Source organism: Pan paniscus, chromosome 10 (assembly GCF_029289425.2).
Source record: "Pan paniscus chromosome 10, NHGRI_mPanPan1-v2.0_pri, whole genome shotgun sequence".
In the NCBI taxonomy this organism is placed as follows: domain Eukaryota; kingdom Metazoa; phylum Chordata; class Mammalia; order Primates; family Hominidae; genus Pan; species Pan paniscus.
Window position 1 is genome coordinate 117,238,696 of NC_073259.2, and position 24,839 is coordinate 117,263,534.

The 24,839-nt window shown below is 45.5% G+C and overlaps 1 protein-coding gene across 8 annotated transcripts in view; it reads left to right on the forward strand.

The window, feature by feature from the left end:
* The window catches only part of ACACB (acetyl-CoA carboxylase beta), a 158,591-nt gene that overhangs the window by 62,282 nt on the left and 71,470 nt on the right, over window positions 1-24,839 (forward strand). For all 8 annotated transcript variants that reach the window (XR_008620492.2, XR_008620491.2, XM_055096088.2 and 5 more), the window contains 11 exons: window positions 1,017-1,115; window positions 2,816-2,925; window positions 3,039-3,149; window positions 5,972-6,181; window positions 6,802-6,972; window positions 12,471-12,632; window positions 14,877-15,040; window positions 18,526-18,676; window positions 18,760-18,863; window positions 20,569-20,650; window positions 23,902-24,047. Coding sequence is in view for 6 of the 8 variants with exons in the window: in XM_055096088.2 (XP_054952063.1) it covers window positions 1,017-1,115; window positions 2,816-2,925; window positions 3,039-3,149; window positions 5,972-6,181; window positions 6,802-6,972; window positions 12,471-12,632; window positions 14,877-15,040; window positions 18,526-18,676; window positions 18,760-18,863; window positions 20,569-20,650; window positions 23,902-24,047 (1,510 nt within the window). In the remaining 2 variants the exon portion in view is untranslated. The remainder of the gene's footprint in view (window positions 1-1,016; window positions 1,116-2,815; window positions 2,926-3,038; window positions 3,150-5,971; window positions 6,182-6,801; window positions 6,973-12,470; window positions 12,633-14,876; window positions 15,041-18,525; window positions 18,677-18,759; window positions 18,864-20,568; window positions 20,651-23,901; window positions 24,048-24,839) is intronic.

Consider the following 24,839-nt stretch of genomic DNA (forward strand, 5'->3'; position numbering starts at 1 on the left):
TGAGAACATATGGACACAAAGAGGGGAACAGCAGACACTACTTGAGGGTGAAAGGCGAGAGGAGGGAGAAAAGCAGAAAAAATAACTATTGGATACTAGGCTTGGTATCTGGGTGATGAAATAATCTGTACCACAAACCCCTGTGACATAAGTTTACCTATATAACAAATTTGCACATGTAATTATGTCCATGTCCTTGTGTAGTTTAGGGGAATCATTTACTATCATGTAATAAATCCCTGCTTCTCCTTACCGGTGGGTCTGAAAACAGTCTTGCCCAAATGTGAAGCAACTCAGTGCGGATCAATACATGATATTCACCTGAGGTACAGCCGGGAGTCCCATGCCCATTGACGTTTTCTTTGTCTGTGGACTCTGAGTACATGTGGGCATCTGTCCTGTCTGACAGTTACCCAGGACTCTCATTATCAGTCTTAATTCCTCTGGAGGTTGATGATCCAGCCCACTGGACAAACTACAGCTCATAGGCCAAATCCAGCCTATGGCTTGCCTTTGTAAATAAAGTTTTATTAAAACATGGTCGTGCTTATTCGTTTATGTATTGCCTATGGCTGCTTTCACCCAACACTGGCAAAGTTGAGTCATTGTGACAGAGACCTGCAGGCTCGCACAACTGAAAGTATTTCCCATCTGGCTCTTTATAGAAAGAGTTTGCTAACCTATGGTCCAGCTCTTTGAGCTCCTAGCTTACCTCTTTGATCTAGCTTTCTGCCTTCCCTCCAAAGTGAATTTTGTATATGCCACTGTAGCCTAGGTTGTAACTCACAACAGGTTTACAATCCACATACGTTGAAAGTTGACTGATGCAATAGCAGACTAACAGATTATTTTTCTTCCCTGACATGAGGTTAAGCTCCCTGAGAGCTGGGACCAGAGAGTTTTCTCTGTCATCTGCTCCTTACCTGGCCCCACCACCGTGCACTCGGTCGGCATTCAGCCTCGAGGGTCTTGTGACTGACCGGATTCTGCTTCCCTTCTTGTCCCCGACTCCTCAGGCCCTCCCAGTGAGGCCATGTGGGCCTTAGGAGATAAGATCGCCTCCACCGTTGTCGCCCAGACGCTACAGGTCCCAACCCTGCCCTGGAGTGGAAGCGGTAAGGGACCCCGAGCTTCCCTCTGGGGGAGCTTCTCAGCCCAGTCTTGATAATGTGAACGGTCAGGGTGACAGAAGTATGCTTGTAACAATTCTTTCCATTACAAATGTTACTTACTTTTATTTTTTAGTCATTAGCAAAATATTTTAAAATTTTAAATTAGTAAACAAGTGGTATAATTTATTGTAGGCAATTTAGAAAATACAAGAAGTACAAAAAAAAAATGGAAATCATTCATAATCCTATGACCCAGTGTTGAACATTTATTACATTGTAGGTATCTACCTTTCCAACCTTTTTCTGGGCATAGTCTTTGGGAAAAAAAAAAAAAAAAAGACAGATCTTGGCCAGTGGCTCATGTCTGTAACCCAACCCCCCAACCCAGTGCTTTCAGAGGCTGAGGGAGGAGGATCACTTGAAGCCAGGAGTTCAAGACCAGCCTGGGCAACATAGCAAGACCCCATCTCCAGAAAAAGTAAAAAAAAAAAAAATTAACTGGTTATGGTGGTGCATACCTGTAGTCCCAACTACTCAGGAGGCTGAGGCAGGAGGGTGGCTTGAGCCTAGGAGGTCGAGGTTACAGTGAACTATGGTGGCACCACTGCACTCCAGCCTGGGTGATGAGACCCTGTCTTTAAAAGGAAACAACAACCCATCTTACATTTCCTAGTTTGTGACTTTTTTTTTCCTCGCTAATGAATATCTTTCTATGTAAAAAATACACTTTACACCATTTAAGATGCCTGCATAGGATTATATCTTATGGGTGTATCATAATTTACTTAACAGTCCTCATGGTTAAACAATTTAGGTTGTTTCCAATTTATTTTTTCTAATTTAAAAAATATTCAAAGGAATGGAGCTTTGATAATCTTACAGCTAAATTTATGTGTGCATTTTAATAATTTTCTTAGGATAAATTCCTAACAGTGGAGTTTCTAGGACAAATTAAAAAATAAATAGGACAGTCTCAAAAGTTTCCTATTAAATTTGTTTTTTTTTTCCCCCCAAAAGTTGAATTTTAAATTTGGGATGGAAAATTTGCTTTCATTTGTTAAATCTTTGCATGGTTTTGGGAAATAATTATTCACATATAAATGACTCCATAAGGTAGAATTGGGATTTTTTTTTGGATTTAGATTAATATGGTTGTTGTTGGTCGACTCAGTCTGAGTTTCTTTCCTTTTTTGTTGTTTTGTTTTCGAGACAGGGTCTCACTCTGTCACCCAGGCCAAACTGTAGTGGCATGATCATAGCTCACAGCAGTCTTGACCTCCTGAGCTCAAGTGATCCTCCTGTATCAGCCTCCCGAGTAGCTGGGATTACAGGCCCATGCCACCATGCCTGGCTAATTATAAAATTTTTTTTGTAAAGACAAGGTCTCACTATGTTGCCAGGGTTGGTCTTAAAGTCCTGGGTTCAAGCGATTCCCCCCACCTCAGCCTCCCAAAGTGCTGGGATTATAAGCATGAGCCACCACGCCTGGCAGTTAGTTTCTTAAGCTTGATTTCTCATTCAAGGTTGGGTTAGTTCTTGAGCAAATGAAAAGCCATTGTGAGAAGCTGAAGGGAGTGTCTGTATTCCGCTGGTCCAGAAGCCCAGGTCTAGCACTATGTCAGCAGGGAGAGGCCCTGTGGTTTCTGGGTTGTGTGTGTTTCTCCTGGATTTGGGAGGAATCAGGTTTCTTTGTGACTCTCCAGGCCTGACAGTGGAGTGGACAGAAGATGATCTGCAGCAGGGAAAAAGAATCAGTGTCCCACAAGATGTTTATGACAAGGGTTGCGTGAAAGACGTGGATGAGGGCTTGGAGGTAAATGCAGAGCCTGTGGGGGCAAGGGGGGGCCAGAACCAAACTGCCTCTGTCCTGGTAGCAGTTGGCAACTGGCTAACCTCTAAAGAGGTCTGTTTGTCCTTTGCACCCAGGCAGCAGAAAGAATTGGTTTTCCATTGATGATCAAAGCTTCTGAAGGTGGCGGAGGGAAGGGAATCCGGAAGGCTGAGAGTGCGGAGGACTTCCCGATCCTTTTCAGACAAGTGAGCAGTTCTTGCTGTGTCTTTTCGCATCTGTCTTTGGGAATTGTTTGTGGGCTGCCAGATTATTTCTCTTAGCATTATTCTGTGACAGTCAAGAAGACATTTGTAGGAGCTGGATGTATCGTTGTATCGTATTTTGCAACAAACGCGTACATTTTTACTCAGAAAAGCCCATGGTTTTGCGTCGATCTTGACAGAATCTTTTAGGTAGTTCAAGTCTATAAATCAGTGTATCTAGAAATGATTTCAGAGATACAGGATCAAAATAGCTGTTTGTGACTATGTTGGCCTGTAGAGGAATGGGATATTTTATAAATTTTAGTACTCTTGTTATTTCTAATGTTTCTAGATGGTCTATTTTATTTTATTTTTGAGACAGAGTTCACTCTGTCACCCAGGCTGGAGTGCAGTGGCACAATCTCAGCTCACTGCAACCTCTGCCTTTCAGGTTCAAACAATTCTAGTGCCTCAGCCTCCTGAGTAGCTGGGATTACAGGCGTGTGCCACCACACGCAGCTCATTTTTGTCTTTTTAGTAGAGACAGAGTTTCACCATGTTGGCTGGGCTGGTCTCAAACTCTTGGCCTTGAGTGATCGGCCCGCCCTGGCCTCCCAAAGTGCTGGGATTACAGGTGTGATCCGCTGCGCCCTGCCTGATCAATTTTAACTGTAGGAACGAATTGCACATTTACTTACTGGTAGCTAGTTTTCCTCTTTTAAAACCTTATGTCCGTTATCAGCAATGTTTAGAAAACATTTATACTGACAATCTTCCCATTCTTAAAGCTATTTTAATATTTCTAGCTTTTCTTCTAGACCTTCTTCATATGTATATTTTAAAGAGCTGTATTCAGTCTACACGAAATTTTGCTCTGCATTTAACACATTCCAAATTGTAGATCATGAATATTATTATGTTATTCCTGCCTTGGCAATTATTTTGATGATTACTCAATATTTTATGTGTGGCAATAGCCTTATTTATGAAACCTTTCCTTTTTTGTTAAATGTTTAGCTTATTTCTACTTTGTTATTATGAATAATAATACCACAGTATAATATGATATTTAGTACTATAAATAACACTTAGCTCTTTTTTCTTCTTAATTATTTTCTTGGATAAAGACTTGGGGAGAAAGACTTAGTTAAATAGCACACACTTTACATGCACTTTGAAACACATATCAGTACATTGCTTTCTAGGAGTTTTACTAATTATACCACTCGGTATAATATGTGAATGTTGTATAAAGCAGCAGTTTCACTACCATTGTATCGCTGTTGGGGTGTACAAGTGTTTTGGGGATTTGGATGGGGGGAAGAATTGATATTAAAAGGGAAGTTGCAGCAGCAGTACAGAAAGTTCACATCTATCCTTCACCCGGTTTCACTCGTTAACATTTTTCATATAACTTTGCAACTAAGAGATTAACATGGGCACTTTTCTGTTTGGTAAACTCCAGACTAGATTGAATTTCATCTGTTTTTGCACCAATGTCCCTTTCCTGTTGCAGGATTCAGTCCTGGATTCCATATTGCATTAGGGGTCATACAGATTTTAAAGCTTTTTTGCTTTTTAAAAAATAGACTTTATTTATTAGAGCAGTTTTAGGGTCACAGCAAAATGGAGCGGAAAGAATAGAGAGTTCCCACATACCCCAGGCCCTCATGTGCACACAGATGCCCAAGCTTTTTTATTTTACTTATATGAGTGCACTATGAATATGTTCTTAATGTAGAGAGTCAGTCAAGTCAGCCATGTGTTAAGAATAAAAAAGGAAAAACCCTTTTCCCCATTACCTTCCAACTCTCCTTTCTCAGATGTAACCACTATTAGCAGCTGCCGATCATGGGGAGCTCTTTTCAGCACTGTCACTGTATATACTTTTACATAGACATTCATACAGTTGTTTTATTATTTTTTGCATGAGTTCATCCTATACATTATTGCAAATTTGTTAAACTTAATTTGTCTTAGAAATCATTGCACGTGAATACTTTTCACATTGTCTTTAAGAATCTCTAGAAGACATGCCTATAAAACAATGCCTTTCAGCTCTTAACAGGATGAAGTAAGTTTGTCCTTAGATTCCACCCGGGAGAGCTAGCTGAGAAAGTGCAGTAAGTGGAAGAAAAAGACAACCACAGATTACTGTGTTTTGGTCCCATTTTCATTCAAAGAAACTTTCTCTGTATGTGTTGCTATATGCATAGAAGAAAGCCAGTTTGGACACCAAACTCTTTAACAATGCAATATCTTTAGGGGATGTGATTGTGGGAGATTTTACCATTTCACAGAGTTTGACTTAAAAAAGAGAATATGTTGCAGGTAGTGACTATTGGGCTGGCGGTGCAGCTGGTAAAGGAATTTACCAAGACAGCTGTAGGTAAAGAAAGGCAGATTTATTGGAGGAAGTATGAAAATATGTTGCAAGATTGCAACAGGCAGCACAGCAGAGAAGGAGCTGTCTGCAAAGAGGCAAGGGCTGGTGGGAGGTTTTATAGGGTGGTGCTGGAGGAGGGGCTGTGAGGTTATTACGTCCTGGGGTTGTTTGTGATTAGCCATCTCTCGAGCAGTTGTTCATTGTTCTTCCCCACCTGGGCCCCCACCCCACCTGGGGCCCCTTTCTCCTCATTACTGTGGAGTCGGGACTCCACAGAATATTATGTCTGTGAGACAACAAAAGTAAAAGATCAGCAGAGTCCTGGATGAGTACCCTAAACACATCACTGCGTTTGTTTTATGTTCTCTCCTGAGAACTTCCAGAAGCTTCCAGAGCTGGTTTCCCCATGAAGATCAAGCTGCTCTGCTTTCCCTGACAGGTACAGAGTGAGATCCCAGGCTCGCCCATCTTTCTCATGAAGCTGGCCCAGCACGCCCGTCACCTGGAAGTTCAGATCCTCGCTGACCAGTATGGGAATGCTGTGTCTCTGTTTGGTCGCGACTGCTCCATCCAGCGGCGGCATCAGAAGATCGTTGAGGAAGCACCGGCCACCATCGCCCCGCTGGCCATATTCGAGTTCATGGAGCAGGTACACTTCTCAGAGCCCAGGGGGCAGCTTCAGAGAGAGCCGTCTCAGCTCAGAGTCAGGAAGAACTTTCTACAGTCAGTGTGGCTGAATGGTGGCATGGGTGCCTAACAAGAGGGATGAGGGCCCATTCCAGAGGTGATTTCAGCATCACACAGGTTTATTAGATTAGCCGGTCTGTGAACTCCCCAAATATTTCTTTTCTTTTTTGAGACAGAGTCTCACTGTGTTGCCCACGCTGGAGTGCAGTGGTGCGATGATAGTTCACAGCAGCCTGTAACTCCTGGGCTCAAGTGATCCTCCCACCTCAGCCTCCCAAGTAGCTGGGACTACAGGAACCTGTCACCATGTCTGGCTAATTTTTAAAAAAAATTTTTTGTAGAGACAGAGTCTTGCTATGTTGCCGAGGCTGGCCTTGAACTCCTGGCCTCAAGTGATCCTCCCGCCTTGGCCTCCTTAAGCGCTAGGGTGATAGGCATGAGCCACCACACCTGGCCAGTCCCAAAATATTTCACATGTAGCAGGTGCTCAGTCTGCATTTGGTGAAGGAACTGATAGTCACCATTTACAGTTCCCTGAAAAGACCTCTGGAACCCCCTTGGCCTCTTTCTGTTTCTTCACAGTGTGCCGTCCGCCTGGCCAAGACCGTGGGCTATGTGAGTGCAGGGACGGTGGAATACCTCTATAGTCAGGATGGCAGCTTCTACTTCTTGGAGCTGAATCCTCGCTTGCAGGTGGAACATCCCTGCACAGAAATGATTGCTGACGTTAATCTGCCGGCCGCCCAGCTACAGGTGAGAAAACGGGCTCGGGGCCCTGGGACTTCTCTGCCCTGGGTCAGGGGTCCATGTGCTGCTCCCATTAGTCCATCCCACCCATCTCTTGGCCGACTGTCCCAGGGGAATGACTGGCCAAAGAGCACTTTGAGAAATCTGTAAAAGCTGTAGTTCTCCCTGGGAAAATATCTTTTATACAATTTCAGGACATTCATAGACCTAGAGAAATGTTTCTTAACCTTGTTATCATTATCACTCCCTGCAAGGATCCTTTGGACACATTTTATATCCTAATCCCTGTCTTGTGAAATTTTAATATCACAAATATACCACATACCTGTTTGGATATTGTAGATATATCTGTGCTTTATTCATGAAAAGAGTGAGATTTTCTTCACTCCCAAGAACAAATATTTGTCTCTTCAGAGGCAATATCATCCCTGTTAAGAATATGTGATCCAGAGTTATAACCTCTTGGGTTAAAGGGAACTCTAAATTTTTTTTTTATTTTTAATTTTTATGGGTATATAGTAAGTCTGTATATTTATAGGGTGCAAGAGATTTTTGTTTTTGTTTTTGTTTTTTTGAGACGGAGTCTTGCTCTGTTGCCCAGGCTGGAGTGCAGTGGCGCGATCTCGGCTCACTGCAGCCTCCGCCTCCCAGGCATACAATGTGTAATAATCACATCAGGGTAAATGGGTATCCATCCCCCTCCAGCGTTTATCCTTTCTTTGTGTTATGGTGTTATGAATATTCCAATTATACTCTTTTAGTTAATTTTAAAATGTGCAATAAATTATTGTTGACTGTAGTCACCCTGTTGTACTATATCAAATACCAGGCCGTATTCATTCTCTTAATCACTACATTTTTGCGCCCATTAACCATCCTCGCTTTCCATACCCCTACCTCTTCCTTTCCAGCCTCTGGTAACCATCATTCTACTCTCTGTGTCTGTGAGTTCCATTGTTTTAATTTTTAGCTCCCACAAATGAGTGAGAACTTGCAAAGTTTGTTTTTCTCTGCCTGGTTCATTTCATTTAACATAATGTTCTCCAGTTCCATCCACGTTGTTGCAAATCATGGTCTCATTCTTTTTTATGTCTGAATAGTACTCCATTGTGTGTATGTACCACATTTTCTTTTTCCTTTTCTTTTCTTTTTTTTTTTTTTTTTTTTTTGAGATGCAGTCTCGCTCTGTTGCCCAGGCTGGAGTGTAGTGGTGCAATCTCAGCTCACTGCAACCTCCACCTCTTGGGTTCAAGCAATTATCCTGCCTCAGCCTCCCTAGTAGTTGGGATTACAGGTGCACACTACCATGCCCAGCTAATTTTTGCATTTTCAGTAGAGATGGGGTTTCACCATATTGGCCAGGCTGGTCTCAAACTCCTGACTTCAGATGATCTGCCCACCTCAACTTCCCAAAGTGCTAGGATTACAGGCATGAGCCACTGCCCCTGGCCTGTACCACATTTTCTTTATCCAATCATCTGTTGATGGACATTTAGGTTGATTCCAAATCTTGGCTATTGTGAATAGTGCTACAATAAACATGGGAGTACAGATACTCTTCGATATACTGATTTCCTTTCTTTTGAGTATATATTTAGCAGTGGGATTGCTAGATTGGTAGTTCTACTTTTAGTTTTTTAAGGAACCTCCATATTGTCCTCCATAGTGGTGGTACTAATTTTCAGTCCTACCAACAGTGTATGAGGGGTCCCTTTTCTCCACGTCCTTGCTAGCACTTCTTTTTCTGTTTTCTTTTTCCTTTCCTTTTTTTTTTTTTTTTTTTTTGAGAGTGAGTCTTGCTCTGTTGCCCAGGCTGGAGTACAGTGGTGCGATCTTGGCTCACAGCAACCTCTGCCTCACGGTTCGAACACTTCTCCTACCTCAGCCTCCTGAGTAGCTGGGACTACAGGCGTGTGCCACGACGCCCAGCTAATTTTTTGTGTATTTAGTAGAGATGGGGTTTCACCGTTTTAGCCAGGATAGTCTTGATCTCCTGACCTCGTGATCTACCCACCTCAGCCTCCCAAAGTGCTGGGATTACAAGCTTGAGCCACCGCGCCCAGCTGCTAATATTTCTTATTGCCTGTCTTTTGGATAAAAGCCATTTTAACTGGAGTGAGACAATGTCTCATTGTGGTTTTGATTTGCATTTCTCTGATGATCAGTGATGTTGGGCGCCTTTTCCTATGCCTGTTTGCCATTCGTATGTCTTCTTTTGGGAAATGTCTATTCAGATCTTTTGTCTGTTTTTAATTGGATTCATGAGTCTTTTTTCCTACTCAGTTGTTTTAGCTTCTTTTTTGTTTTTGAGCCAGGGCCTTGCTCTGTTGCCCAGGCAGGAATGCAGTGGCATGATCATGGCTCACTGCAGTCTTGACCTCCTGGGCTCAAGCGATTCTCCCACATCAACCTCCTGAGTAGCTGAGACTACAAGTGTGCAACACCATGCCCAGCTAACTTTTTAAAATTTTTTGTACAGATAAGGTCTCACTATGTTGTCTAGGCTGGTCTCAAACTCTTGGGTTCAAGCAGCCCTCCCACCTCAGCCTCCCAAAGTGCTGGTGTTACAGGCATGAGTCACCATGCTCATCCTTGAGCTTCTTATGTATTCTGGTTATTAATCCCTCGTCAGGTGGCTAGTTTACAAATGTTTTCTCCCATGCTGTGGATTGTCTCTTCCCTTTGTTGATTGTTTCCTTTGCTGTGCAGAAGTTTCTTAACTTGATGTGATCCCATTTGTCCTTTTTTTTGCTTTAGTTGTCTGTGCCTTTGGGGTATTACTCAATAAATTTTTGCCCAGACTGATGTTCCTGAGAGTTCCCCCAATGTTTTCTTCTAGTAGTTTCATAATTTCAGGTCTTAGATTTAAGTCTTTAGTCCATTTTGATTTGAAGAATTTGATTCTTCATTTATGATTCTGCATATGGATATCCAGTTTTCCCAGCACCATTTATCGAAGAGACTTTTTCCCCATTGCATGTTCTTCGCAAGTCTGTCAAAAATGAGTTCACTGTAGATGTATGGATTTGTTTCTGGATTCTCTATTCTGTCCCATTGATCTATGTGTTTGTTTTTATGTCAGTACCACCCTGTTTTGGTTACTGTAGCTCTGTAATATAACTCATAGTCAGGTAATTTGATTCCTCCAGTGTTTGTTCTTTTTATTCAGGATGGTATTGGCTATTCTGGGTCTTTTGTGTTTCCATATAAACTTTAGGATTTTTTTTTCTATTTCTGTGAAGAATGTCATTGGTATTTTGATAGGGATTGCATTGAATCTATAGATTGCTTTGGGTAATATAGCCATTTTAACAATACTGATTCTTCCAAACCATGAACATGGAATATCTTTCCATTTTTGTGTGTCCTCTTCAATTTCTCACATCAGTGTTTTATGCTTTTTATTATAGAGACCTTTCACTTCTTAGGTTAAGTTTATTCCAGGGATTTTATTTTGTTTGTAGCTATCATAAATGGAATTACTTTCTTGATTTTTTTTTTCCAGACCATTCGCTCTTGGCATATAGAAATGCTATTGATTTTTATATGTTGATTTTGTATCCTGTAGATTTACTGAATTTGTCAATTCGAATTGTTTTTTGGTGGATTCTTTAGGTTTATCCAATTTTAAGATTATATCATCTGTAAACAAGGATAATTGGACTTCTTCCTTTCCAATTTGGATGTCCTTTATTTCTTCTCTAAATTGTTTTCATTGTTTTCTTCCTTCCTTCCTTCCTTCTTTCTTCCCATAATGGGGTCTCATTACGTTGCCCAGGCTGGTCTCCCTCCCTTCCTCTTTTTCTTCCTTCAGCAGAATTTTTAAAAAAGTTTTCTTTATTTTTTTTTAGTTTGAAAGATTTCAAAAAAGTTGCAAGAATGATACAATTAATACCCATATGCCCTGCATATAGATCCATCAGTTGCCACATTTGCTTTGTCTCTCTTCTGTCTGTTTGTATAATTTTAGGGGGCTCAATCTTTTTTTTTTTTTCTTTGAGATGGAGTCTCACCCTTTCACCCAGGCTGGAGTGCAGTGGTGCGATCTTGGCTCACTGCAACCTCCACCTCCCAGGTTCAAGCGATTCTCCTGCCTCAGCCTCCCGAGTAGCTGGGATTATAGGTGCCTGCCAGCACACCCAGCTAATTTTTATATTTTTAGTAGAGACAGGGCTTCACCATGTTGGCCAGGCTGGTCTCGAACTCCTGACCTCAACTGATCAGCCCACCTCGGCCTCCCAAAATGCTGGGATTACAGGTGTGCACCACTGTGCCCGGCCGCGGGCTCAATCTTTTGAGCAATGGTTTGAGTGAACCTTCGTAACATATGGCCTCTGAATACTTCATTCTAAAGGCCTCCTAGAACAAGAGCATTCCGGTCCAATGCCCTAGTGCAATTATGACACTTGAGAAATAGAGCATTGATACCACATCTATATCTAATATATACCATTCACATTAAATATTTTCCCTGTTGTTCCAATAATGTCTTTTTGTAGCTGTTTTTTGTCTCTTAAATCCAGGATCCAACCCAACCCAGGGTGACACATTCCATTTTATTTTCATGTGTCTTTAATCTCTTTAATCTGAAAGCATTCCATAGTCTTTTTTCATCCTTGACATTGGCATTAAAATTTTTTTTTTTTTTTTTTTTTGGTGATGGAGTCTCGCTCTGTCACTCAGGCTGGAATGCAGTGGTGCAATCACGACTCACTACAGATTCAACCTCCCAGGCTCAAGTGATCCTCCCACCTCAGCCTCCTGAGTAGCTGGGACCACAGGTGCAAGTCACCATGCCTGGCTAATGTTTTTTTAATTTTTTCTGTAGAGATCGGGTCTCATTATGTTGCCCAGGCTGGTCTCCAACTCCTAGGCTCAAGCGATCTGCCTGCTTCAGCCTCCCAAAGTTCTGGGATTACAGGCATGGACACTGGCATTTTTGAGGAGCTCAGGCAGAATGTCCCTCACTGGATTTCTCTGATTGTTTCTTCCTGGTTCGATTCCTGCTACACATTTTGGCAGAATACTACACAGGTGTTGTGTCCTTAATACATCCCATCATGAAGCCTGTTAAATCTGATCATTTGGTTAAGCTGGTTCCATAATTGTCTACTTTTTACCCATTCTTCATGTCCAGTTTCCCCTTCGGGTGCCCTTTACAAAAACTTCCTTTAACTCTGCAGCCAACATGGTTGCTTCTCACCTTCCCTAGCTCTAAAAGTCTAGTACTTGATGCATGTATTTTCTTGTTGTGTGATGTTGTTTCATAAATATTTTTCCTTTTCCCAACTGTACTATTTGCTCCACTGTGAAAAGTTCATGTCTTATGGCTTTTTCTTTCTTTGGCTCTCTGGCCACAGTAGAGCACCACGTTGTCTATAGAGTAGTGTCTGTATATCCTAAATCATTGACTGAACCTCTGTTGCATCTACCACTGTGCCTGGTGTTTTGGGGCCATGTTCTGGTAGGACTGACAGTCTGTGGGTTGGATCTCTTGATTTTAGATCGCCATGGGCGTGCCACTGCACCGGCTGAAGGATATCCGGCTTCTGTACGGAGAGTCACCATGGGGAGTGACTCCCATTTCTTTTGAAACCCCCTCAAACCCTCCCCTCGCCCGAGGCCACGTCATTGCCGCCAGAATCACCAGCGAAAACCCAGACGAGGCAAGTTATGAGGGCCCCTGTGTTTCCACCGTCTCAGATCTCCCAGCATGTGGGGGACCCTGGATGTTAGCCTGGGAAGAGACACCCACAAGCTATCCAGGCATCTCAGTTTACAAATGGGGAAACTGAGGCATGGGAAGGGACATCCCATGGTTTATTGGATTATTGGATTTATTGGATTTTTATTTTTATTTATTTTTATTTTTTTGAGATGGAGTCTCACCCTGTCACCCAGGCTGGAGTGTAGTGGCGCGATCTTGGCTCACTACAACCTCTGCCTCCCAGGTTCAAGCGATTCTCCTGCCTCAGTCTCCCAAGTAGTTGGGATTACAGGCGCCTGCTAATTTTTGTATTTTTAGTAGAGACGGGGTTTCACCATATTGGCCAGGCTGGTCTGGAACTCCTGACCTCGAGTGATCCACCCGCCTCGGCCTCCCAAAGTGTTGGGATTACAGGCATGAGCCACCACACCCAGCTGGATTTACTGGATTTTTGGATTATTGCCAGGCTCTGGGCCGAGCCTTCCCGTGTCTCAGTGCTCACTTATAGGACACTACTGCTGCTAGACATTGTCACCCCACATTACAGGCAAAGAGCCTGGGGTAACTTGCTTCCTGTCTCCCACCTGGGACCTGCTGAGACCCATCAGTGGACTCCAAAAGCCATGCCTATCTTTGGGACAAGCAGCCAGGTTTAGAACCCTAGTCCTTGGATTTCTGGCCCCGTGTGCTTTTTGCCACAGTATGAAGTCTGGCTCATTGTAGAGAGTCCCTTTGTGACTTGGCCTTACTTGGGTCTTAAAAAACAAACCAACTGGCATCCCTTACAGTTTACATGCATACCGACCGTTGATTGTCACAGGACTCATCAATCTACTACAACTTAATTGCTTAATTATTACACTCAGGAAACTGGGGGTAAGAGAGGGTACACCTCCACCCCTTTTAATTAAATAATTTTAAGCTAGGGTAGCTGTATTCATTTGGGGTTCTTGGCTGTGAACCAAACACCAACTCTGGTGGACAAGCAAAAGGGGAATTTTTTGGAGGGATGATGGCTCGTTCCCAGGTTCCTGGGAGGATGGAGGACCAGGTATGGTAACAGCCCAGGCACTTGGGTCGCTCCATCTCTCACCTCTACATACCTCTCCCCAAATCCTTCATCCCTTAGTTCAGGAGCCCTAATCCCAGTGAGAGGTACCATGTCCACCCATTCTTATCAAAATTGTACTTAGAGGGAGACGGGCCGTTCTCCCAGAGGGAATCAGGTGTGTGTTGGCAGCAGCCTGGCCGATGGGGTGAGGAAAAGGGGGATGGAGGGAGGGAGGGAGGAAGGGGTAGGAAAGGAAGGAGGGAAGAGGGGAGTGAGGAAGGACGAAGGGAGAGAGGGAAGGAGGGAGGGAAGTTGGAAGGAAGGAGAGAAGAAAGGAAGGAAATACCAACGAAATGGCCTCTTCCCTAGCAGCAAGGGCCCTGCCCAGGATGCCCTGGATTTCTTCACCTGCAGAGGTTTTCATTATCCAGAATTGGAAATCTAACCTGTCTTCACTTTTATTTAAACTTTTTATTTTCGAAATGTCAAGCATATAAAGTCAGAATGTCCCTTCACTCAGCTCCAACAAGCATCAACGTTTGCCCATTTAACACCTACACTACCATCTCTGTCCCAATTCGCTTATTTTATTTATTTATTTATTTACTTATTTATTTATTTATTTATTTATTTGAGACAGGTTCTTGCTCTGTCACCCAGGCGGGAGTGCAGTGGCGTAGTCATGCCTCACTGCAGCCTAATCTCCTGGGCTCAAGAGATCCTTCTGCCTCAGCCCCACAAGTAGCTGGGACTACAGGTGTGTGCCACCACACCTGGCTAATATTTTAATTTTTTGTAGAGATGGGGTCTCCTGATGTTACTCTGGCTGGTTTTGAACTCCTGGGCTCAAGTGATCCTCCTACCTCTGCCTCCCAAAGTGCTGGGATTACAGACATGAGCCACTGCGACTGACCCAACTTCGTTATTTTTTTACAGTTAAAAAAATAGGAATTATAGGCATTGAGGCGCTCATATGGGTACACCCATGAATAGATACATCCATACCTGTAACAAGAGATATCAGTGTTTTATTGACTACCCTAAGCTTTTGGTCAGCGTAGGGGTTCTTGGGTTTTCCCAGGACTGAATTCTGATGAAAATATATCTGGAGTAATGATTTCTTCCATTTTGCATTTTCTGTCCGGACTCCAGGGTTTTAAGCCGAGCTCCGGGACTGTTCAGGAACTGAATTTCCGGAGCAGCAAGAACGTGTGGGGTTACTTCAGCGTGGCCGCTGCTGGAGGCCTGCACGAGTTTGCGGATTCCCAGTTTGGGCACTGCTTCTCCTGGGGAGAGAACCGGGAAGAGGCCATTTCGTCAGTATCTCCCTCCCTCCTTCCTTCCTTCCTTCCTTCCTTCCCTCCCTCCTTCCTTCCTTCCTTCCCTCCTTCCCTCTCTCCCTTCTTCCCCTCTTCCTTCCCTCTTTCTCCTCCCTTCCTTTCTTCTTCCCTCCCTCTCAGCCTTTCTCCTTTTTTCCTTCCTTCCCTTCCATTGCCTTCCTGCCTTCCTTTCTTCCTCCCCTCTTCTGCCCTCCCCTCCCCTTCCACCCCTTCCCCTCCCTTCCTTCCTGCCTTCCTTTCTCCTCCCCTTCCCTTCCTTCCTCCCTTCCTCCCTGTCTTCCTGCTTTCTTTCTTCCCCCTTCCTCCCTCCTTCCTTCTTTTCCTGACTTCTCTGCTTTCCTCCCCCTCCCTTTCTTCCTCCTTCTTTCCTTCCTTCCTTCTTTCCCTCCCTTCCCACTTCCTCCTTTTCCCAATTCCTTCCTTTAAGAAATGAAACAGTCCCCTGGGGCTTCAGATACAGTAGCATTTCAGGAGACCAAGAAAAGTAAATCACAGGGTAGGCCCCATTTTAAATACCCTGTGCTTGAAGTTCAAGATCAAAGCCTGCCCTTTTCCTTTATTGAAGATCCACAAAGTAAAATAAGTGCACCAAGGTCATTTGGTCTTGAGCTTATAAGAGTTCTAGCTTGAAGGAGATCTAAAGATTGTTCTAGGAGATACCCAAAGTGTAAAAGTTGCTAAGTACTATAGCTGAAGAAAGGGGGAGGGAAACTCCTTTACATTTAAACCTTATCAGTAGTTCCCTAATGGGTTGTATTTCACACCGAAGACTAAATTTTAAGGAGTGTGTCCTGCTGTGAACCACCCACCACCCTGAGGCCTGTGACAGCAGCCCCATGTCCCCAGCTCAGCCAAGTCCTCCCATACTTGTGATAGTTTCTGCAGAGCTGAGAAGCCCACATTGACAGAGGGACCCCCAAATTCTGACACACCATCTCCAACACTTCTCCTGACTTGACATGGGTGTGGAAAGGTATAAAACTAGTTTACTTTGTAATTAAATGTTTTTGTGTGGGTAACTGCCCTTCGGAGTGAAAAAATCCCAAAGGCCTTAGCATTAAAATCTGACGTGGGGCACTTAGCCACGAATTAAATTGAGTTGGGCAGTTTTGATGATCAGGTTTTCTTTGCCAGCTTAGAATAATTAATTTTAATCATGCTTAGTGAAAGATCAAGATCCTTGAAGTTATGGAAGATTGCAGCAAAAAGGGCTTACTTAATAGGAGTAGGCGGAAGACAGGTCAGCCAGCCCAGACCCCTCCAAGTGAAGTGACCTGTGGCTTGTCACATGCTACAAGTGGACCAACCGCAACTTCAACAGAACTCACAGGCAGAAATTCCAGCTTTTCTTATTGCTGTTAGTGAGAGTCCAGTAGGGGGATCAACTGTCCTCGTTTTCCTGGCACCGGTTTCTCAGGTTGAAGGACTTCTCAGTGCTAAAATGGGGACCGCCCCAAGGAAACTGGGACAAGTCACTCACCCGTGAGGCCAGCGGGTTAACTCTCAGACCCAGCTTCCAGACCCACAGCTGACTTTTCATGGCCTATGGATACCCTTGTATGACCTTACTGGGTCTTCATTTTCTCACCCCCAAAATGGGGTCATCAGTGTCCTTCCCCGTTACCTGCTGACAGCACACAGGATGCTGCAAGACATGAAAGCTTACTCGGCCAGGCACAGTGGCTCATGCCTGTAATCCCAGCACTTTGGGAGGCCAAGGCGGGCAGACCACTTGAAGCCAGGAGTTCAAGACCAGCCTGGCCAACATGACGAAACCCCGTGTCTACTAAAAATACCAAAATTAGCCGAGCATCCTGGTGGCCATCTGTAATCCCAGCTACTCGGGAGGCTGAGGCAGGAGAATTGCTTGAACCTGGGAGATGGAGGTTGCAGTGAGCTGAGATCGTGCCATTTCACTCCAGCCTGGGCAACAAGAGTGAAACTCCGTCTCAAAAAAACAAAAAAAAGAAAAAAAGAAAGCTTTCTCTCCCAGAAGAAGAGGTGTTCAGATACCTGCCCACACTCACCATGAATTCATAGGGCTCAGCTTCCCGAGTAGCTGGGACTATAGGTGCGTCCCACCACGCCCGGCTAGTTTTGTATTTTTAGTAGAGACGGGATTTCTCCATGTTGGTCAGGCTGGTCTCGAACTCCTGACCTCAGGTGATCCACCCGCCTTGGCCTCCCAAAGTGTTGGGATTACAGGCGTGAGCCACTGCACCTGGCCTGAGGTTTAGCTATTTGAACTGGTGCTCTTGGAGATTTGGAGTCTGTGTGTTGGGGAGAGGCAGCCATGGGGCCCACCAGGCCCCTGAGCCCGGTGACAGTGCCGTCCATCTGCAGGTGCACCCCACACACACCAGGCAGAGCAGCTGTGTGGAAGGTGAGAGGGTGGCACCAGCTCTGGGGACAGGAGATTTGAATAGGTCAAGGGAGAGACAGAGGCGGTGACCGATTTTCCCTTTGTTTTTTTCTTCTTTTAAGAGATAGCGTCTCACTGTGTTGCCCAGGCTGGAGTGCAATGGTGTGATCATAGCTCACTGCAGCCTCAAACTCCTGGGCTCAAGCGATCCTCCCCCTTTAGCCTCCTGAGTAGCTGGGACTACAGTCACATACCATCACGCTTGGCTGATTTTAAAATTTTTGTAGAGATGGCATCTCATTATGTTGCCCAGGCTGGTCTTGAACTCATGCCTCAAGCAATCCTCCCACCTCAGACTCCCAAAGCAGTGGGATTACAGGCATGAACCACCATGCCTGACTGGTTCTTTCTCTACTAATCATTAACTATTATAGTCAATAATTATAACAATAATAACTAATCACGTTCATTGTAGTTAACATTTATTGATCAATGACCATGTGCATTACATGGATTGTCTCATTTCAATTCTCGAACACCCTCATGAAGTCAGGGCTATTTCCCCATTTTCCATATGAGGAAACTGAGGCCCAGAGTTCTCAAGTCACTTGGCCAAGATTAGCCAGGCAGTAAACCCTGGCGCTGATTCAATGCGCTGGCTGTGTCAGTCAGAGCCCTCTCTTAACTCCTGTGCTTTTCTTTTCTTTTTTTTTTTTTGGAGACAGAGTCTTGCTCTGTCGCCCAGCCTGGAGTGCAGTGGTGTGATCTCAGCTCACTGCAACCTCTGCCTCCCAGATTCAAGTGATTCTCCTGCCTCAGCCTCCTGAGTAGCTGAGATTACAGGCGTCCTCCACCATGCTGAGCTAATTTTTGTATTTTTGGTAGAGATGGGGTTTCGCCATGTTGGCCAGGCTGGTCTTGAACTCCTAACCTGAAGTAATACACCTACCTCAGCCTCCCAAAGTGCTGGGATTACAGGCGTGAGCCACCACACCCGGCCACTCCTGTGCTTTTCTAGTTCTCTGAACCACATCATTGCAGCAACTCTGTTGATGTATGCATGAATTTGGAAAATGATCCATGTGCCTTTCCCTTCAAGGAACATGGTGGTGGCTTTGAAGGAACTGTCCATCCGAGGCGACTTTAGGACTACCGTGGAATACCTCATTAACCTCCTGGAGACCGAGAGCTTCCAGAACAACGACATCGACACCGGGTGGTTGGACTACCTCATTGCTGAGAAAGTGCAGGTAGGGAGTGAGCTGCCTGTGTCTCCCCTCTGGATGGCCGAGACCTCAGCTTCCTGAGGATACTGAAGTGCATTTTCTCCTAGGCGGAGAAACCGGATATCATGCTTGGGGTGGTATGCGGGGCCTTGAACGTGGCCGATGCGATGTTCAGAACGTGTATGACAGATTTCTTACACTCCCTGGAAAGGTAGGGGCTGTGGCAGTTCCCTTCTGCTTTTGTGATACCTGTTAACGGCTTAGGAGGCTGAATCTGTCTCCTTTATTTGTGTGGCCAATTAGTCACCAGGCAATTGGTGAGTCTCTCCGGTCTTGCCTCTGGGAAATTCCTCTACAGATCAACCTAGGCTACCCTTGAAGAGGCTGTGGGTTAGGGAATGGGATTCTCGAGGCCAGGGTGGCAGTCAGTGTACAGGCTGTTGTGTACGGATCCATGCTGACTTGTGTAAGGTACATCATAATAGTCAGGAGTTCTGAGTTCAAGGAGGTGGATTTGGGAAGCAAAGCGGCTTAAAGGTCATCTCTACAAGTGGGTGCATTCCCAGACCCTCACCAGAATCAGAGGGTCATTATGAAATGGACCAGAACGGAAAGCAACCAGGCGACCTCTGTTAGGATAGGCCGGGGTTTCTCAGCGTCAGCACCATTAACATTTTGTGCGGGATCCTTTTTTGTTTGGGAGCCCGTCCCGTGCATCACAGGATGTTAGCAGCATTCCTGGCCTCTACCCACTAAATGCCAGGAGCAGCCCTTCCCTCTGAGTCATGACAATCAAATATATCTCCAGACATTGCCCAATGTCCCAGGGTTAGGAGCAGAATAATCACCCCCAGTTGAGAACTGCTGCAAGAGGCAAAGCAACTGTCAAAAAGAAAATAAAAGGATAAACTTTTTTTTGTTTTTTGTTTTTTTTTTGAGACAGAGTCTTGCTCGGTCATCCAGGCTGTCACCCAGGCTAGAGTGCAGTGGTATGATCACAGCTCACTGCAGCCTCGACTTCCTGGGCTCCAGTGATCTGCCCACCTCAGCCTCCCAAGTAGTTGGGAACGCTGGTGCATGCCATCATGCCTGGCCAATTTTTTTAACTTTTTGTATAGATGGGGTCTCACTATGTTGTCCCCCAGGCTGGTCTCAAACTCATGGCCTCAAGCAATCCTCCTGCCTCAACTCTGAAAGTGCTGAGATTATAGGTGTGAGCCACTGCACCCGGTGAGAAATGTTTTTAGTGCTTGGTTATGCTTTTGAACGGTAGTAGAATCACAGTCCCTGCTCTGGTTTCTTTCATAAGCAGGAGGCAGGATCCCATATGTGAAATTTTTCTGAGAGGCCATTATGGACTTTGCTCCTGAAAAGCCTTTTTAAGATTTCCAATCCTTCAGCAAGTGCTGATTCCTTAAGTTCTAAGCAATATCAGGCTGCTCAGGGTGATTCAGGTTCTGTGCGTGACTTTTAATCAGATTTAGCTTTTTTTTTTTTTTTTTTTGAGACACAGTCTCGCTCTGTCACCCAGGCTGGAGTGCAATGGTGTGATCTCAGCTCACTGCAACCTCCGCCTCCTGCATTCAAGCAATTCTTGTGCCTCAGCCTCCCGAGTAGCTGGGATGACAGGTGCATGCCACCACGCCCAGCTAATTTTTGTATTTTTAGTAGAGATGGGGTTTTGCCGTGTTGGCCAAGCTGGTCTCGAACTCTTGGCCTCAAGTGATGTGCCTGCCTCAGCCTCCCAAGGTGCAGGGATTACAGGTGTGAGCCATTGCGCCCGGCCCAGGCTTAGCATTTTTAGTGCAGTCAGGTTTGCTGATGCAGAGAGCTGCGTAATTTTTTTAAATGCAAGGGATGGCTGTGGAGTTCTCAGTCCCTCCCAAGGCTGACCACAACCCTGTCTTTTCTTTCAGGGGCCAGGTCCTCCCAGCGGATTCACTACTGAACCTTGTAGATGTGGAATTAATTTACGGAGGCGTTAAGTACATTCTCAAGGTAAATGCCCCCATGCCTCTCCAATGTCTCCAACACTCTGCAAGCTTCAGGGAGTTTCTTTCTTCCATGAACCATCCCTGGAGTGGATTTGCTCATGCTTGGGTTTGAGCTCTTGTGTTCCTCGGCAATCCCCATGTAGTCCATGACCTTGACACCTAAACACTTTGGCTTTTAGAACATGTAGGGCTGTGCATTCTGCAGAGGGCACAATGGAGCGTGGATAAGTTTCCTGTAGCCGCGGTAACAAGGTACCACAAACTGGTTTAAACCAACAAAAATTTATTGTGTCCCAGTTCTGGAGGCCAAGTATAAAATCAAGGTGTTGGCGGGCCGTGGTCTCTCTGAAGGCGCTGGGGCAGGATCTGTTCCGAGCCTCCCCAGCTTCTGGTGCTGCTGGCAGTCCCTGGTGATTTTTGGCTTGTGGATGCCTTGCCCCAGTCTCTGTCTGGTTTTTTGTTGTTGTTGTTGTTTTTCAAACGGAGCCTCACTCTGTCACCCAGGCTGGAGTGCAGTGGCTCAACCTTGGCTCACTGCAACCTCCATCTCCCAGGTTCAAGCAATTCTTCTGCCTCAGCCTCCTGAGTAGCCGAGATTATAGGCATATGCCACCATGCCTGGCTAATTTTTGTATTTTTAGTAGAAATGGGATTTCACCATGTTGCCTAGGCTGGTCTTGAACTCCTGAGCTCAAGTGATCTGCCCTGCCTTGGCCTCCCAAAGTGCTGGGATTACAGGCATGAGCCACCCCCCAACCTCTGCCTCTGTGTGTGTGCGTGCGTGCGTGTGTGTGTGTGTGTGTGTGTGTTTACATTGGCCTCCCAAAGTGCTGGGATTACAGTCATGAGCCACCCCCTGGCCTCTGCCTCTGTGTGTGTGTGTGTGTGTGTGTGTGTGTGTTCACATTATCTTCCATGACTGTGTCTTTGTGTCTCTTCTCTTGTAAGAACACCAGTCACATTGGATTTAGCGCACACCCTAATCCAGTATGATTTCATCTTAATTACATCTGCAGAGACCTCATTCCAAATAAGGTCACATTCCAAGGTTCCAGGAAGGCCATGAATTTTGGAGGATATTATTCAACCCCTATAGAATGTGAGCTGGGCCTTTGCTGAGACAGAATAGTGGGCCCGGGTCTGCTTCCAGGGGCTCTGAGGCTGGTTTTGTTCTCTGTCTCTGCACCACGTGTGGATTTCTGGCGTCTTCCCTGGTTTGCTACTGGAGTCCCTGGGGCTTATTCCGGTTGCTCTCCTCTGTCAGAAGTGCCTAGTTGCCCTTTGTGGGCCATTCAAGGTCAATTCAACACTGTCAGAAACGTCTCTGAGATGCACGGGTAGGGGGTGAGGCTTGGTGTCCTAGCCATGGTGTTCTGGGCCCAGGGTCCTTGTTGGGGTGAGCCGGCTGTGGCATCAGTGCCCCGGGTTCCAATGCAATGGCAGGAGGCTGTGTCCCCTGTAAGCCCAGGCCTGCCCAGTACTTCCCAGCCTCACATTGTCAGGAGGGAAAAGAGGACAGAGTTTGAGTCTGCTTATGAGACAGAATTTTTGTTTTCTTTAATTAGTACTTTCTATTTAATATTGATGAGCATGAGTAGAACTCACAACTTTGGAGATTTGGGGGCTTTAGTTCAACTAAACCTGTGTGTCATTAATCAGGGTGTGCTTTCACAATCATCCTCCTTTGCCCCTAATGCCTCTTGGCTACCTTTGGGGACCTGGCTGCCCCCAACTTGATTTTAAATGTCACATATGCACAATGTAGAAAATTTCAAAATTTCAAGCGAGCATAAAAAATCAGGAAAAAAAAATCCATCATGTGCTAATGCCTAGAGGTAATCCTGGTGAACATTTTAGCAAATCTTTGTTATATATATTTTTTCCTTTTGCATTAATTTTACAAAGTTGAGATCATGGTGCAAATACAGTTTTACAGCTTTGATATGATCATGGCATAAAGTTTTCCATGTTATTAACAAGTTTTTTTTTTTAACACGAGTCTAAACTCATGTCTGTGGCACTGTCTCCCTGAACTTTTAATAGTGATGGGAACATTCCCTATCTTCTGTGTCCAAGATGCTGCCCTTATGTGGTGACTGAGCACTTGAAAGTGGCCAGTGTGACTGAGGAACTGAATTTTACATTTTATTTCATTTTGATCAATTTAAATAGCTGTGTGTGGTTAGGGGTCACCGTATCAGACAGGGCAGATCTAAAGTGTTCCATTGCAAGGTTGTTGGCTTGCTAATTTGGTTCCAATTTTTGTTATTACAAATAATGCTGTAATACACATTCCTCTACTTCTTGCTACCTTGTGTCATAAACTGTGAATTTTATAGGTTGAAGGCCCTTTAGGGTGTGTGTTTTCTGAGAGAAAACTGAACTGAAGTACCAGATGGGGCAGGCGCTCTTCCTGGAGGGAGATGTAGTGCTGGGGCCAGGGCTTGGCTGTGTCTCTCTCACGTGTCCCAAAGCTCTTGTGTGCTCCTGGGCAGAGCTGGGTCTGGGAAGCAGAGCCCTAGTCCATGTCCAGGTGTTAGTCCATTTGGGCTACTGTCGTAAAATACCAAAGACTGAGTGGCTTCTAAACCACACACTGGATTTCTCACAATTCTCTAGGCTGGGAAGGTCAATATCAAGATACTGGCAGATTTGGTATCTACTGAGGACCCACCTTTCGTTTCATAGACGCTGTCCTTTCGCTATGTCCTTAGATGTCAGAAACGGGCCACAGAGCTCTACAGGGGATCTTTTATAAGGGCACTAATCTCTTTTACAAGGGCCCCACCTTCGTGATCTCATCACCTCCCAAAGGCTCCACCTCCTAAAGCCATCACATTAGGGGTTGGGATTTCAACTTATGAATTTTGCGGGGACACGAACGTTTAGTCCATTGCACCTGGCTGCTGGTGGAGTCTCCAGGGCTGCCTCACACAGTGAGAGCTGGAGACAGGAATCAGAAGGGAGTCTCTAGCCCCAGAGGACATGCAGTTGCCAACACGGCTTGACAGGGACTATATAAGTGGCCATTAGCCTACCCACAGGGCAGGTGTGGCTCGCTACTCCAGGCCTCCCCCAGCCCCATCAGCAGCTGCTCCCTTGGCAGGAATTGTGAGGGCTGGGTCCGAGAGACGGGGGTGTTCATCTTGGCCCTCTGTGGTGGACAACCAGCTCTTGTTTGTTGTTAGCGGGGCCCAGCAGTGCTCTGGGAGCACATCCTGAACCCAGGCGGTGACAAGGGGCTTGTCCCCACAGGTGGCCCGGCAGTCTCTGACCATGTTCGTTCTCATCATGAACGGCTGCCACATCGAGATTGATGCCCACCGGCTGAATGATGGGGGGCTCCTGCTCTCCTACAATGGGAACAGCTACACCACCTACATGAAGGAAGAGGTTGACAGGTGCGTGGGGGTGCGAGTCCCACTGTGGGCTGGGCATGCACAGCTCTCTGTCCTGGGCATGGAAAACACAGCGCTGGCCTGTGTGCAGGTCCAAGGGTCTTAGAGAAGGTGCCTTTCCGGTAAATTCTGGGGGTGTGCAGAGAAGTTAATCTCTTGGTTGGAATTCTGTGCAACTGGCAGATATTTAGGGGAGGATCCTAGGAGGCCCTTTTCTAGTAACCTGGTTGGTGGGGATTCAGAGCTGAACGGGACATGACTCCCAGCTCTGTGGCCTGCGAGGTGTGTGACGAGGTGCCTGCTGGCTGTGCATCTGGGCTCCGGCATCCACCCAGTTAGTGCGGCAGTGACCTACTAAGCTCCTCCGTACCAGGCGCTGTGCTGGGTGTTGGGATAGCATTCTGGGTGTGACTCGCGGAGCTTCCAGCCCATTTGGGAAGATGACACACTGAACAAACAGATAGTGGCAGGAAAGGGTGTCGTGTACCTGACGGGTAACACACAAGATGCCCTGGAAGCTCTTAGCACAGGGGCTTGTGAGATAGTGAGATAGGCCCCAAAGATGCCCCGCCTCCGGTGTGTCTGATCACCCCGAGATCACGCAATGAAACAGACCACTGCCAAGGTGACGAAAGGGGAGGGGATGTCTGAAAAGCTCCAGTTAGAGGGTGGAGACTCTCTTCTCAATCCTCAATGTTTTGGAAGAAGGCAGACTAGGTTTATGCCAGAGTAATATTTTGTTATCTCCTTTTTTTTCTTTTTGAGAGAGGGTCTCGCTCTGTCACCCAGGCTGGA